General features: G+C 37.8%; 1 protein-coding gene across 1 annotated transcript in view; it reads left to right on the forward strand.

Annotated features, from left to right (window-relative positions):
• Nucleotides 1-2,240: 2,240 nt before the first annotated feature.
• Nucleotides 2,241-13,150, forward strand: part of CDH8 (cadherin 8) — a 182,356-nt gene continuing 171,446 nt past the window's right edge. Inside the window, exon 1 of the mRNA XM_077830891.1 lies at nt 2,241-2,492. Within this exon, the coding sequence (XP_077687017.1) occupies nt 2,241-2,492 (252 nt within the window). The remainder of the gene's footprint in view (nt 2,493-13,150) is intronic.

Consider the following 13,150-nt stretch of genomic DNA (forward strand, 5'->3'; position numbering starts at 1 on the left):
AGAATTCATGTTCATGTTTTCAAGTTTTTCCTTCACAAACATGAATACTGGAACCATACAATATATATACAAAAATAAAAGCTGTGAGTCTCGCATAATCATATGACTCAAGAAGTTTAGTCTTCAAGAAAAACACCAAATATCATCAGACACTAGAGCTGGGTGACATTATTTTGACCACAACTTTTTCTCACAGAAAAATGCAGATTCAAGTTGAGTGAAACATTTCATAAATTCATGTTGATATCGCTGAATTGTTTTGGTTGAAACCAAAAATTAAGTTTTTTTTTTTTAAAAAAGCTCAACATTTGAATTAAATGTTTAGTTTCTGGTCGAATTAAATACTTTGTGTGACCAAAATGTGTGCTTTTCATTTGACTCATCTAAAATTTCAAAAAAAAAAATGGTTTGGGTCTATATGAAACAAATTTTTAAAAAATTCAGAACTGCTAGCTAACCAAAACAATCAGTGATTTGTACAGCTCTGAGCAACACACACACAAATCATGAGTTGGCAGCCCTGCACCTATCCTCTTAGAGTGTAATTTTCCATAAGATTACATTAGGTTCTGAACCAGTCAATGATTACATATCAGAAAGCCTTTTACAAAACTCCAGCCATGCTATTATCCCCTTTGGGTTATGTCCCAGACATCTTTTTAAGTAACCTACAGTTGCATTTAAGGTTTTCAGAGCATTGTGGCTATACTATAGCAGGCTTTAAGTTGTTAAACTAGCTTCTTCGTCTCAGTACATCTCTTAGGAAAAACAAACACTTCAAGATTTTATTTTAAAGGTGTTTTTTTTTTAAATTGGCCCCGGCTGAGCCTTTTATTTATTACCTTCTCCTGTCCGCTCCTCCCCTCTTCCTTTCCCCTCAATATCTTATATGAGATCTCCACATCAGGTTTTATTTGTCTGAATGTTAAGGTCTTATTTTTTTTGCTAAATTATGTTTCGATTGTTTTTTAATGGTTTTATGACGTTGTATAAACAGAGGTAGGGGAACATGAACTTGTAAATAGGGTTGATCATAAATTTGATTTTTTTTTCATTGAAAAATTCTGGTGAATCAAAAGTGAAATGTTTTGCAGAAATATGTTGATTTTTATAAAATTTTGGAAAACAACACCACTACCACAGAAACAGAGCATTCCAATGAGGTTGAATCATTCCATTTTAACCTTTTTGGAATATTTTGATTTTCCATTTTTATTCTTTTTTTTTTTTTTGCTAAAATATAATTAAAAACATAAAAAGTGGAATGACATTGATGTTGTTATTGGAACAAAATAGGTTTGGTTGGCCAAAACCATTTAGTGTGTGTGTGTGTCGGGGGGGGGTCATTTTGTGAGAAAATTTCAAAATATTTTGAATTTTGTGCTGTTTTGGAAAGGAAAACAAATTAGAAATAGCAGAAAGTCCTGCAAAATGGGAAATCTGGCTCCTGCCTGCCTCTGCCTACCTAAATGAAATTCATATTTTCTTTCTTAATGTTACAATATTTACTAAAACTGAACTTTTATTTGTGGCCATACATGAATTAAAAAAAAAAAAAAATTCTTGCCCTTGCTGTTATGAATGCCTGGGGGGGGGAGGGGGGAGGAAGGATTCAATCCTTTGAGGTACTGAGTATGCTCCATTGACTTCAAAGAGAGCAGGGCACATGTAGAATAAAAAAGGAAAAATGAGTTACCCACTGCAGTATTATTGCTCAGCTTCAGAGTTATTTGTGGTTAGCTTTTACTGAAAGGTTTATACAGGGTCAAATTCTAATATGCTGGCTCACACGGAGTAGTTCTGACTTGAAATCAAATGCAGGAAGCTGCTGCAAAACATTGACAGAAGAACCTGTCCCTTAGTTGTTCTTTTCCCCCCCTTTAAAATGGGCATTAAAATTCATTTCCTAGACACTTATATAATCTACTACAAATATAAAACTAGACTTTGGCCTTTTTCTGACATGAAAATAACTTAAGATTTTATAAAATATATTCCCAAGCACTTTATAGCTAACTTTGTATTACTCGTATCTTTGCAGGAATCTTGGATGACAGGAAAGCCCAGTGGATCATGTTTTTATAAGCTAAGCAATTTTTGTTTATGTTTACTGTGCTGCAAACATATGGAGGAGCTGTAAGTAAATGTACTTTACTGCATGATGAACTGGATGGCTATCGTCTGGAGGAAAGCAAAATAATCGTTTCATTTCTGTGGTGATTTGCTAAGCTCGTGGTACAATGCCAGAAAGACTAACGGAGATGCTTATGGATGTATGGACTCCATTAATAATATTATGGATTACTGTCCTTCCTTCCATTTATATGGCTCCACTGAATCAATCTCAAATATTACCAAGTGGATCCAGTATAGGACTAAGTGGGCTCAGTGGAGAACAGAAGGTTTTGAACCGTTCGAAGAGGGGCTGGGTTTGGAACCAAATGTTTGTATTAGAAGAATTTTCTGGACCTGAACCAATATTAGTTGGCCGGGTAAGTAAAGATTTTTTTTTTTTGCTTTCACTATGAAAATGTACAGTACATGTAGGTCCTCATTGGCCGGGACTCTCCTATCAAGCTCAAGTTTAAAGCTCTTGGTCATTCTGAGTCTTCCCTGATACCTGTAAATTTATGTTTTATAGATATTTACTCCTCTTAGATGATCATCTCATTTATGTTAGTTGTATAACTCTGACAGGAGAAAGTAGAATGATCTTTTTAGTGGACTGGAGATTTCAGGGTACAGACAACCTGTTCTAACTTGTATTTTTAAGATAGAAAGCATCTTTTATTTTTGGTGATAAAGGAGAACAGATGCAATTTTTTTTAAAATGTCATTAGCCAGCATACTTAGCTTTTCTCATCTTAAGACTTTTCTAAAAGCTGCTATTTGTTAAGTGCTTATATTTACATTCAGTATTCAAAAGTTTTGATACTTTATGGTCACTTTTCACCTGCTGTCCTGCTACACAAAGCTTTGAAATGCTCTGAAATTTCTCAGAGATGCACATTTGAGCAAGTCTAAACACAAGGATGAAAGTGTACCTTATATAACAGAAGACACCAGGCTAAGATATATTTGTAGAATGACCCTGATGTACATGCCATACAAAATAACATCATAGGCATAGTATTTTGTAACAGGAAGATGGACAGCATGAGTAAAATATCACATGCTTGCCTTGACATATACTCTATCTGGTCTATTACCAGCCCCGTGTTTATTTTTACAGCTCTGTTCATTTCTTTCAATCAATAATTCTGAATTACACTTGCCTTGGAAAGAGATCATGCCATCTGCATTCATCATAAAGCTTGACTAGCAAATAAATGTGTTCTCCTTGTTGGATGTTTGATTTATATCAGAATAGTCAAATACTGTAACATACCATTAACTTTCTGTTTCCTCTGAATAATCAGACATATTATTACCACATTACCTTGGCTCCTAAACTATATAAAATGTAGGCAGACAATGCGTTAAAACATATATAATTTCATGTTAAAGCATTCTGTACATATTACAGTGTACTTCAGGGAATTTCAATAGCTATGCATGTTACTGAAGAAAAGAGAGAGAAAGTATAGAATTGATAACTGTTGCTGGACCAATATGCTAATAGCAATTGTCACCCATTGCTATCTTAAATTGATTCTGTGAAATGATCAGTTTGGGTTCCAAATCTTGGGCCAGGTGGTGCAAACAGGCATAGCTCCATTGACTTCAATTTAAACTAATGTTGATTTACACCAATGGGAGATTTATCTTAATATTCTTTGTTGCAGTCAATAAAGTATCCCAATATCAATGGGGACGCAGAAGGCTTATTAACATACAAATATTCCCAGTTGCATTTAAAGCAATGAAGAGAGCCTCTTTTTGTAGAGTACGTAAAATGACAAGATGATCTTGAATCAAGGCAGTCACTCCTTAGTTAATCCTTTCATTGCAGGGTTATCAGAAAAGTTTGTGATCTTATGTACCATATGTGCAGCAATGCCCAAGCACAAGGAAAACTACCCAGAAGGAGTGAGAGAGGACACTGTATCTCAGTTTTGTGGGAATTTATTTTTCAGTGTAAATCATAACCTTAACTTTGCTGTAATGCTCAGTAGTTTTTAGATTTAATTTCCTGTATTATTTTAAATTCATTAATGAAGAGAAAAGAAGGGGGTACGGGACCTCAGGCAAAACTAATAAAGACATCATACCCATTGTCTGCTAGGACTTTGAATCATACTTATTATTACAAAGCCATGATATCCCATTTGCTGGGACTGCTGCATAATTAGTTTACAGCATGATAGAGATGGAAGAGAGTGAAAAGTGAAACATTCTAAAGGCCAGAAATTTTGGGCTTATTTCTGAATTTAAACTTAATATTTCCTAGTAACTCTTGTCTGTGTCTATTGCTATCTCCATAAAATCACCTTTACTTCTGCTTTCTGAAGGCCTGACCCTGAGATTTGTGAGCCCCCAATAAGTTCCATTGTAGTCAATGGGAATTGCGGGTGCTCAACCATTTTCAAAGTCAGGTTCTAACTCTCTTCCCAACTTTAAAATTGCAGCTGCTTTTTTTAAGGCCTCCAGAAAATGGGGGTATGACATATCTGTTCTCTGGCACCCTCCTTGGTTTAACTACCTATTCCAGATTCCAATTTAAAATCATCCTCTTGGTCTTTCAGTGCATTCATTTTCCCTGTTATACCAGTATTCTGCAAGTCCCTTTCCTGCTTATTCTATTCCTCCAGTCTTTCGCCTAACCATGATTCTGCACAGTTGGAGGTTGCTCCTTCACTTCTGTTGCTTCCTCTGTCAAGAACATTTTTAGCTTATGATTGACCTTAAAGCTTTCTGAATGCTTTGTATGAAAGGCACTCTATAAAGTACACTTTGTGAGTTATTGTAGAGTGTCTCAGGATAAGAAAGTAAGAAAATAAAACACTGACATGCTGTTACATTTGTTTCACTTGCACATGTGTGTTCTACTGCGTGCATAGCCAATGCTTTTTACATGTTGCATTTGCTACATATTACGAGTACTGTTTATATTCACAATACACCTGTACTTCTACAGAATGCTCTGAACATACACGATGCTATCACAAGACTGAAAGTGCAGTGAACCTGAGAGCCAAACTCCAAAAGTGACTCTAGTTAAACAAAGGCTAAATTTAATGTATAGCTATTTCTATTCCATTTATATCAGTTCTCATATGGCTCTCATCACCTTACTATCAGAGTGCTTGCACAGTTACGGTGGTAATATGTACCAAGGACCTGCCATGTGTGCAAATCAGGTCTTTAGGTCTTTGCTCTGATATGCAAATACAAACACAAGGGTTTGCATACTTAGATAATCACCCATGTACAAGAAAAAGTTGGCACACAATTTCTAAGGCCAATATAGGGCCCTTTGAGAACTCACCCCCTAAAGAATCAGAAATTCTCAAGATAATAGGTCATGCACCCCAGTGGGTGCTAAAACCACTGATTACCTTTCAGGAAGTGTTCAGCACCTCATGACATTGGCACTTAAGCCTGTGTATAAACAAAATGAAATAGAATCCTGAAACTCTTTGGAAAAATACATACACGGGTTCAAATAACTTTTTCTAAAGTATAGTTCTAGCTGAGGTAAAAACACACATGCAGAGAGTATGAATTAGGAAACATAAATGTTAGATACCTTAAACCGGGCTTCTAAAATGCTGACAGAACTTTAACTGATGCAGTACAGCTTCACACTTATCTAGTACTATTGTGAATTATCCTTGGGGACTACAAGGTACATAAAGAATTGCACTCTTCATGTGGTCTCTCTTGGATATGACAATAATCTGAGGGTGAAATTAACTGGACAATTGAAAGCTTCTCCTGTCAAATGAAATAGACAGACAACAAGGTCGGTATGGTGGTTGAGTGAAATGAGTAAAGGACTAGGAAGGAGAAGCTCTTGGTTCTAACTTTGCCCTGACTCTGCTGAAGTCAGTGGGATGCTGAAGTCATTTGCCATTTATTTGCATATGAGCAAGATCATGCCATAACCCCCCCTGTGGCCAGTTCTCCATCTTTAAGATGAGGATATAAATATTGTGTCAGGGTTGTTGGGAGGATTAATTAGATAATGCCCATAAAATACTACACAAATTCTTATTATTTACCTATCAATATTTAGTTATTGTACTATTAACATAATAAGAAATGTCATTGTTCCAATACTGTACATATGCAAATACAATTTTAAAAACCTATATGGACTCTAGTCATTCACTTTCAAGTTCACATAAGCTCTGTACTAAATGGAGCTACGCTCCTCCACAAGTATAAATACGTTGTTTAAACCAGTACAGAAACATTACACTTACAAATAATCTTCTTTCAGTCTTTTTTATTTCCGACGATCTGTTCCTTTTTATTCACACATATATCGACCTGCAATAGGGTAAGACTAGCTTACCTGCCAAACGTACTACTTTCAGCTTTGGAGGACCTGCATACTGTGTATTTCAGACAGCAGCAGTCAGCTTTCCAGCGATTGACAATCTCATTCAACTGTGGAGTGATATGCCTGATGACACTGCATGCTGCCCCTGAATATTTGATTAGTTAGCTAGAACTTTTACTTGATATATACTGCTGTATGTTCTTAGCCTCTTCTGCATGCATTTACAACTCCATGGCAGATGTACCACAAACTCTGTGGTGTATCAGATGTCACTGTTCTTTCATTGGAGACAACAGCAGAATTCACAATGAAGTAGACAATAACATTAGGAAATATTAGGCAACTGCACAATGTAATAAAATATTGTAGAACATGTTATCACAGCTCCCATTTACCAGTCTTATGGAGCCCAAGATAAATATATAGTACTTGCAATTTGTGATGTGTTAAATGGCGTACAGCCCAGTGTAGTAGACAGACATTTTCAGGGAAAACCTAGGTTGTTTAGTTTATGCATTACACTTATGATTTATGGGTACAGTGCAGGAGACATAAAACAGTAGATGCACATAGAAGGGATGTGAAAATGACAGAAGCCTTTTATTTTTCGTTTCTGGAGTCAATATTGAATAATTCAATAATAAACCCCAGACTCAAAGGAGCTGTACTGACAAACAGTCAGATTGACGCTCTTTCAATAGGCTGCTCCTCCTGTCCCCATAGACCCTCCCAATTCTTCTCAGGATCTCAGTTTGATTTTTTTCTACCTCCAAAGCCATGTGTTGCAATTGCCTTTTCTGTGTATGTTTGTATGTATCTTTCTATGGGCATGATCCAAAGCTCAATGAAGTAAATAAGAGTCTTTCCACTGATTTCAATGTGTTTTGGATAAGGCTTTTACAGGTGTGAGAACCTGTCAATACGTTCCTATGAGCCTCTCAGAGGTGAACAGTACAGAGGGACATGATGTGTTCCCAGGTTGGGTCTCGGGCTGGTGTCCTGAAAACACAATGCATTGAGCCTTAAAATGGAAATAGCATCATGAATGGAAGAGGATAGAGTGAGCTATGGGTTCTGCATTGCCCATGTTCATGTGATCAGTGCATCATACGAAGTATTTGCATGTACAATTTATTTTATTTATTTTTATGTCCTTTTTATTTATTTAATTAGTTAGTTAGTTCCATTATTTTTTGTGGCTGCCTGTTAATGCTGTTCTCATTAATGTTGCAAAAGGGATCTGTATCTAAGAAGGGCTCAACTACAGGCTTCTTGCCTGAATGGGGGAAATCAATATTAAGCAGTGGAAGTTTGCAGTTCGTGGGTGTATCCTTTTCAGGGGATGATGTGGTCCTGTGTTAATGCAACATTAAAGTTTTTACAGCTATAACCAGAGAAAGGGCCAGTCATGTTACATATATGTAGTATTTCTAATCCTGTTTTCTGCTTATCTTTGTATTTTATTATTTATGACCTAAAATATGCATCATGAAACATTCAGGATTTGAAATGCTGCCACTGTTGTTGGAGTTTTAGCTTTTCCATTTCTTGTGCAACCTTAATAGTGCATTAATGTAGGACTTTTTTCCTAGTTATTTGTTAATAAACACTCAGAAGTAAACACAATACAATTAATTTTCTTGCCTATTTTTATGCAGCATCCCTCATCTTTTCCTGCTTATTTCTAATGGATGACAATGGCCTTAAAGGACTATTCTGCCAGCTGGGTACCTCCTGAGTGCAGAAGAACTCTGCCATGCCCACCCTGACTCCTTCCCCCCATGAGATCAATTCTACTTTATGCTGCTAGAGTGGCAGAAAGCAAGGCAAAATGATGGGTCTGGGATGCGGCCCACTTTTGTTTAGCACCTATTTGCGTGTAAGGCACTTTGCAGAATACACGTGAAGGGCTCAGTCCTGCAATGTGCTGAACACCCTCTGAGACATGCTGTGTGCCCGCTAATGAAGTTAAGGGTGAGGAGCACTTCTCTGATGTGCTTGGCACCTTCCAGGATTGGGCCCTAACTTTTAGACTTGACAGACTAGGGTGTATATAATAACACACAAGGAAGGAGAGGCGTGAGGAAGGACATGCATATTGTGGGTATGATTACACAGTGACTCGGTCTAGGAATTCAGGTATTTTGGTGCCCTATTAATATTATTATTACTTAGCATTTGTTCCTTGACATATTTTGCTGACGGCTCATGGATGATGGTTTTTTCAGAAGATTGGTAGATCCAACTGAGCTTAATTCCCTATGTGGGGAAATTAGGTGCTTATTCTAATCAATACACTGAACCAAACTTTTTATTTTTCTTTTAATGAATTTTAACGGTTTTCAAACGTCCATGCAAAGTGCTAGAGTGACACTATGAAAAATTGAGTGGAGTCCTCTGTGACCACGTAACAGATATGACATAATGGTGTAAACTTCCCCACACTGCTCTTCAAATGGATTTCAGATTCTACCCGGAGGGACCACCTCTAGTGCTGTCAGGACGACTTAGTTCCTCTTGTCAACATAGGTACCAATTAGTGCCAATTGTTCAGGCAGTTTTTTTGAAACAGACACCTGTCCACTATGAACTGGTTTGGCAAGTAGCCTATTCCCATAAGCCACTGAAGAACCATCAGTTGGTAGTGACTTACCATAGCTGACAACACAGGTCGGAGTCAAACCATTAAGGTGAAGGACTGAATATATCATTATCAAGCCCTGAGAAATATCTCTCTCTCAATCTGCCAAGGCTCAAATGTGGGCTGCAATGTGTGACACAGACACAAAAATTATTCATGCAGCAAACATGAAATACAACAGGATTCAGTTCAGGATTCAGGATCAAGCTGGACTGTGTGTCACCACAGTTTCATGTTTCCTTGTTTCTGAGGTAAATAACTTTTGACAGCAAAACAGAGGGAACATCAGAATGGTGGGGCACAAAGGTAACTTTGGAACTAAAGTGAGTGACACTTGGAATGAAGGACATTTGAGAGGTATGCTTAAGACACCCAGTTTTCAATTTTTAGACTAGAATACCTACATATATGACAACTGTCATGAAGAAAATCAGCCTCTGTGTGAAAATAACAAGAAAGGGTTTGCACAATCTTTTTTTCTGCACGGGAAACTCTTATTTAAAATATCTTGGTTCTATCCAGCTGGTTGGTACCTCATGTGCTGCATAGCATTGTGTGACAGTCCCAAAGACTACAAATCTGAGACTGCTGATGTTCTCTCTCCAGTTAATGGGCCGTAAGAGACTTCACAGTTTAATCTTTGGATGTGAAGCAGTCACTCAGCTTAGCTGCAAAAATAAAGCCATGGACCATACAGCACTGCAGTAAATATTTTAGGCATTGTTTAAAGGCTCTAATCTGGTGGAAGTTGAAGTATGTTTTCAGGGGAAATTATGTATGAAAATCATACATGTAGGCCCTGTTTCATCAAATTATTTAATCATGTGCCTAACTTTAAGCATATCATTAGCTCCCGTGAAGTACCTAGTTGAGTTGGGGCCATTAATAGCAAATGTATAGCTATACCTTTCCTCTCTCCCAGGGGAACAGCTGAGCATCTCTCATGGCCGAAAAGATTCTCATTCCACTATTTCCTTCAAGGCCCATATTTCATAGCCACTACATCAGCTGCTAAGAAGAGATTTCTGTGGCTTCCCCCTGGAGAGTATCCATGTCATTCCTGAATTAACCAGAGGAATTATTAGGAGCAACATAAGAAATCCTTTTCCTCATTCTGGTGCTGGTGCTTGCTACCTTTGTAGCATCCAGCCCCTTGTGAAAAGAGAGTGAAGCCCCGAGCTAGTATTTCAAACTTGGTGTGCTCTGCATTTCTGCTAGATTGCCTCCAGCAATCCTTTCTGAGACAGTCTTTTATTTCATCATATTCCACCTAATTGAGACAAAGAGCCCAGTTGTAGGTAAAACCAACAAAAGGTAGTTTATTTAAACAGACATTTCTTAGCAGGAGAGAGTACCACAATCATCTTCTCTATTCAATCCAGCAACTGTCTTGTCTAATTTATTTTCCCCTGCTGGAGAGTAGCGTACATAGAATACCATGTGTTCTTATTCTGAGAATCCCACCAAGTAAGTGGCACTGAACATCTAGGGTATGAGCACTGGGCACTGGAGAAAAAGGAGACAGTCCCAACCTTCAACTCTTTCATCAGAATGGATATCACTGTCTTTCTAAGGTCATCATGCCACAAGCTTAATAAAAAAAAAAATGCTAACCTGCTGTAATGACTCAACATGAGAAATCAGGATAGTAAATGCCATGAAAGAAAAACACAATTTTAGATTAATTGCGGAAAATATGAAATATAGACACTACAAATAATATGGATTAATAGAATTACATTTTGAGTTGGGTTCCTACATCAGACACCTGCTATATGGCCCTGATCCAAAGACCATCTATCTAACTGTTAGGAATCCTTCCCTTGATTTCCATGGGCTTTTGATCAGGCTTTGTATTATTATATGAGGGAGCTGGCAGTGATTCCTATATTTAGGTTGCCTAATACTTTCCATTCTAAAATATTTTCTCAAGCTTTTCTTCAAGAAGCTCTCACATTTCCATTGTTTGCAGCAAACATTTGATAGTCAGCAGGGAATAGCCTTCACGACAGAGAGGTACCTTGTCTGTGTCCTATCAAATTCCATTGATCTTTACTGAGATATAAAGTGTTAAAAATTGCCATTTCCCCTCTCTTACTTTTGTTCCTCAGGAAAATTATTGCAGCTTGCCAAAATAATAACTAAACACAAACATTCTACAGCCAGGCTCCCGATGCTGCCAAAGCAGCAGCAGCATGCTCTGCAGTGGAAACATGTGGGAACTGCTGGTGTAGATGCATCAGAAGATGGGGGGGATGAAGGCAAGTTGCTCTCACTTCCAGACTAGGTTCATGGTCCCAGTGCCCAAATACCCCTCTGGATGCACAACATGTGTCATGAACCTCCCCACACCTCCTGGCTGCTGGCGGGAGAGAGCCAGGCTGGACTCCTCCCTCCCCCTCACCCCCGAGCACTGCCTATAAATCCTTCCAAATTCAGAACGTGGTTTCATTGGCCTATCCTCCTGTCCTTAAGAGCCCATATAGAGGATGCTGTTCCCCCAGTTCTGAGGAGAGGGGAGAGAAACAGGCCAGATTCCCCCAAACTACTCTCTGGAACCAGTACACAGACCCAGTCTTTGCTGCAGTGTTGAAGTTCAAGGTTCAAACCCTGATGAGAATGCAAAATGTGGGTGCTGTTACTGTTGTGAATAATATAATTGGATCTACCTTTTCCCTTTAACAAAAATCTAGGAAATTACATATAATATATTACATTCAAAGAGTGTTATTTAGGTCGTATAGTTGAGTACTCAAGAGCTAGGAAACATCAGATCTGCAGTTGCCGGAGCAACGTTAATTTGGCCCCCTTGTGTGCATGCATTCGGACAGATTTTAATTATATGACCACATACCATTTTTCCCCCACAAGACCCTGCCTCCTTCAGTGCACAGGGTGAACTCATAAGGGGGCTGACTTGAAGCTGAACAGACAATCCTAAATCTGGTATTTTCTGACTTTCGAGAGCTTTACTTTGCAACCAAACAAGCATTATTTTAACATAGTGTTTTAATATAATTATTAGTACATTTGTTATATGCATTCCATGCTGTCTTTTTTTAAAAGCATCTGTCTATTAGGCAAATGTGCTTTCTCATTACTATGCAGTATAAGACATTGAATGTAGATCATTGGCATGTGTGGCAATTCCCATTGTTGCTGTATCATACAGACACCAAAAAAAAAAAAAAAAAGCCAGAGGCAAAGTGTTTGTGTTTCTTCCTTCATCCAAAATCATCTGAAGCAAGACTTAACAAATGCGGACTCTTGTATTGGCTTTAACTTATTTTTGTTATTAATGGATCTTGATGATTTTATTGCAGGTGCTACATAACTGCTAGAATATCAGATGAACTGAAAGCTGGTGCTGATCTAAACAAACATGTATACATGGAATTAAACTTACATTTTACTGAGTTTTCATATGAGTAAACAGATACTATATAAATGATTTAACGTGTATAGGAAGATTTCACTTGGCAGGAGGGGATGCATATATAGGTAGGGGGTGAGTTTTAACCTATGGTGAATTTTGGTTGGGCTTTCTCTTTAGACATTGCTGCTGCAGTGTGTAGTTTTTATAAACATTGTATGTACTCCCAGAACACTGGGGTGGTGAAATAATAAATCATAAATCTTCTTAAATAAGAAACATCCATACATGTTAATGTTATTAATATTATTATTTGTAGTGTCCAAGAGGCACCAACCAAGATTAGTGCCCCATTTTGCTTCCACTGTTCAAACACATAATAAGAGATCATCCCTGCCACCAAGAGCTTATAATCAAAATGGACCAAACAGTTGGGAGGGGAAATGGAGGCAGAGAGAAGTGAAGTGACCTGCCCCATGTCACACAGCAAATCTACCTGAGAACTGAACCCCGGCTCCTGACTCTTCAATCCTGATTCTCCATCCAGGAGATCATGCTGCCTACCATTGTATCACTAATGGGAACAATGATTTCTCAATATGTCTGGACATAATACTATATGGAACTCTGATAGGAATCAATCTGATAGATTTTTTTCTGGTGTGAGACAGAAATAAGATAAGATAGG

Source organism: Eretmochelys imbricata, chromosome 12 (genome assembly GCF_965152235.1).
Source record: "Eretmochelys imbricata isolate rEreImb1 chromosome 12, rEreImb1.hap1, whole genome shotgun sequence".
In the NCBI taxonomy this organism is placed as follows: Eukaryota; Metazoa; Chordata; order Testudines; family Cheloniidae; genus Eretmochelys; species Eretmochelys imbricata.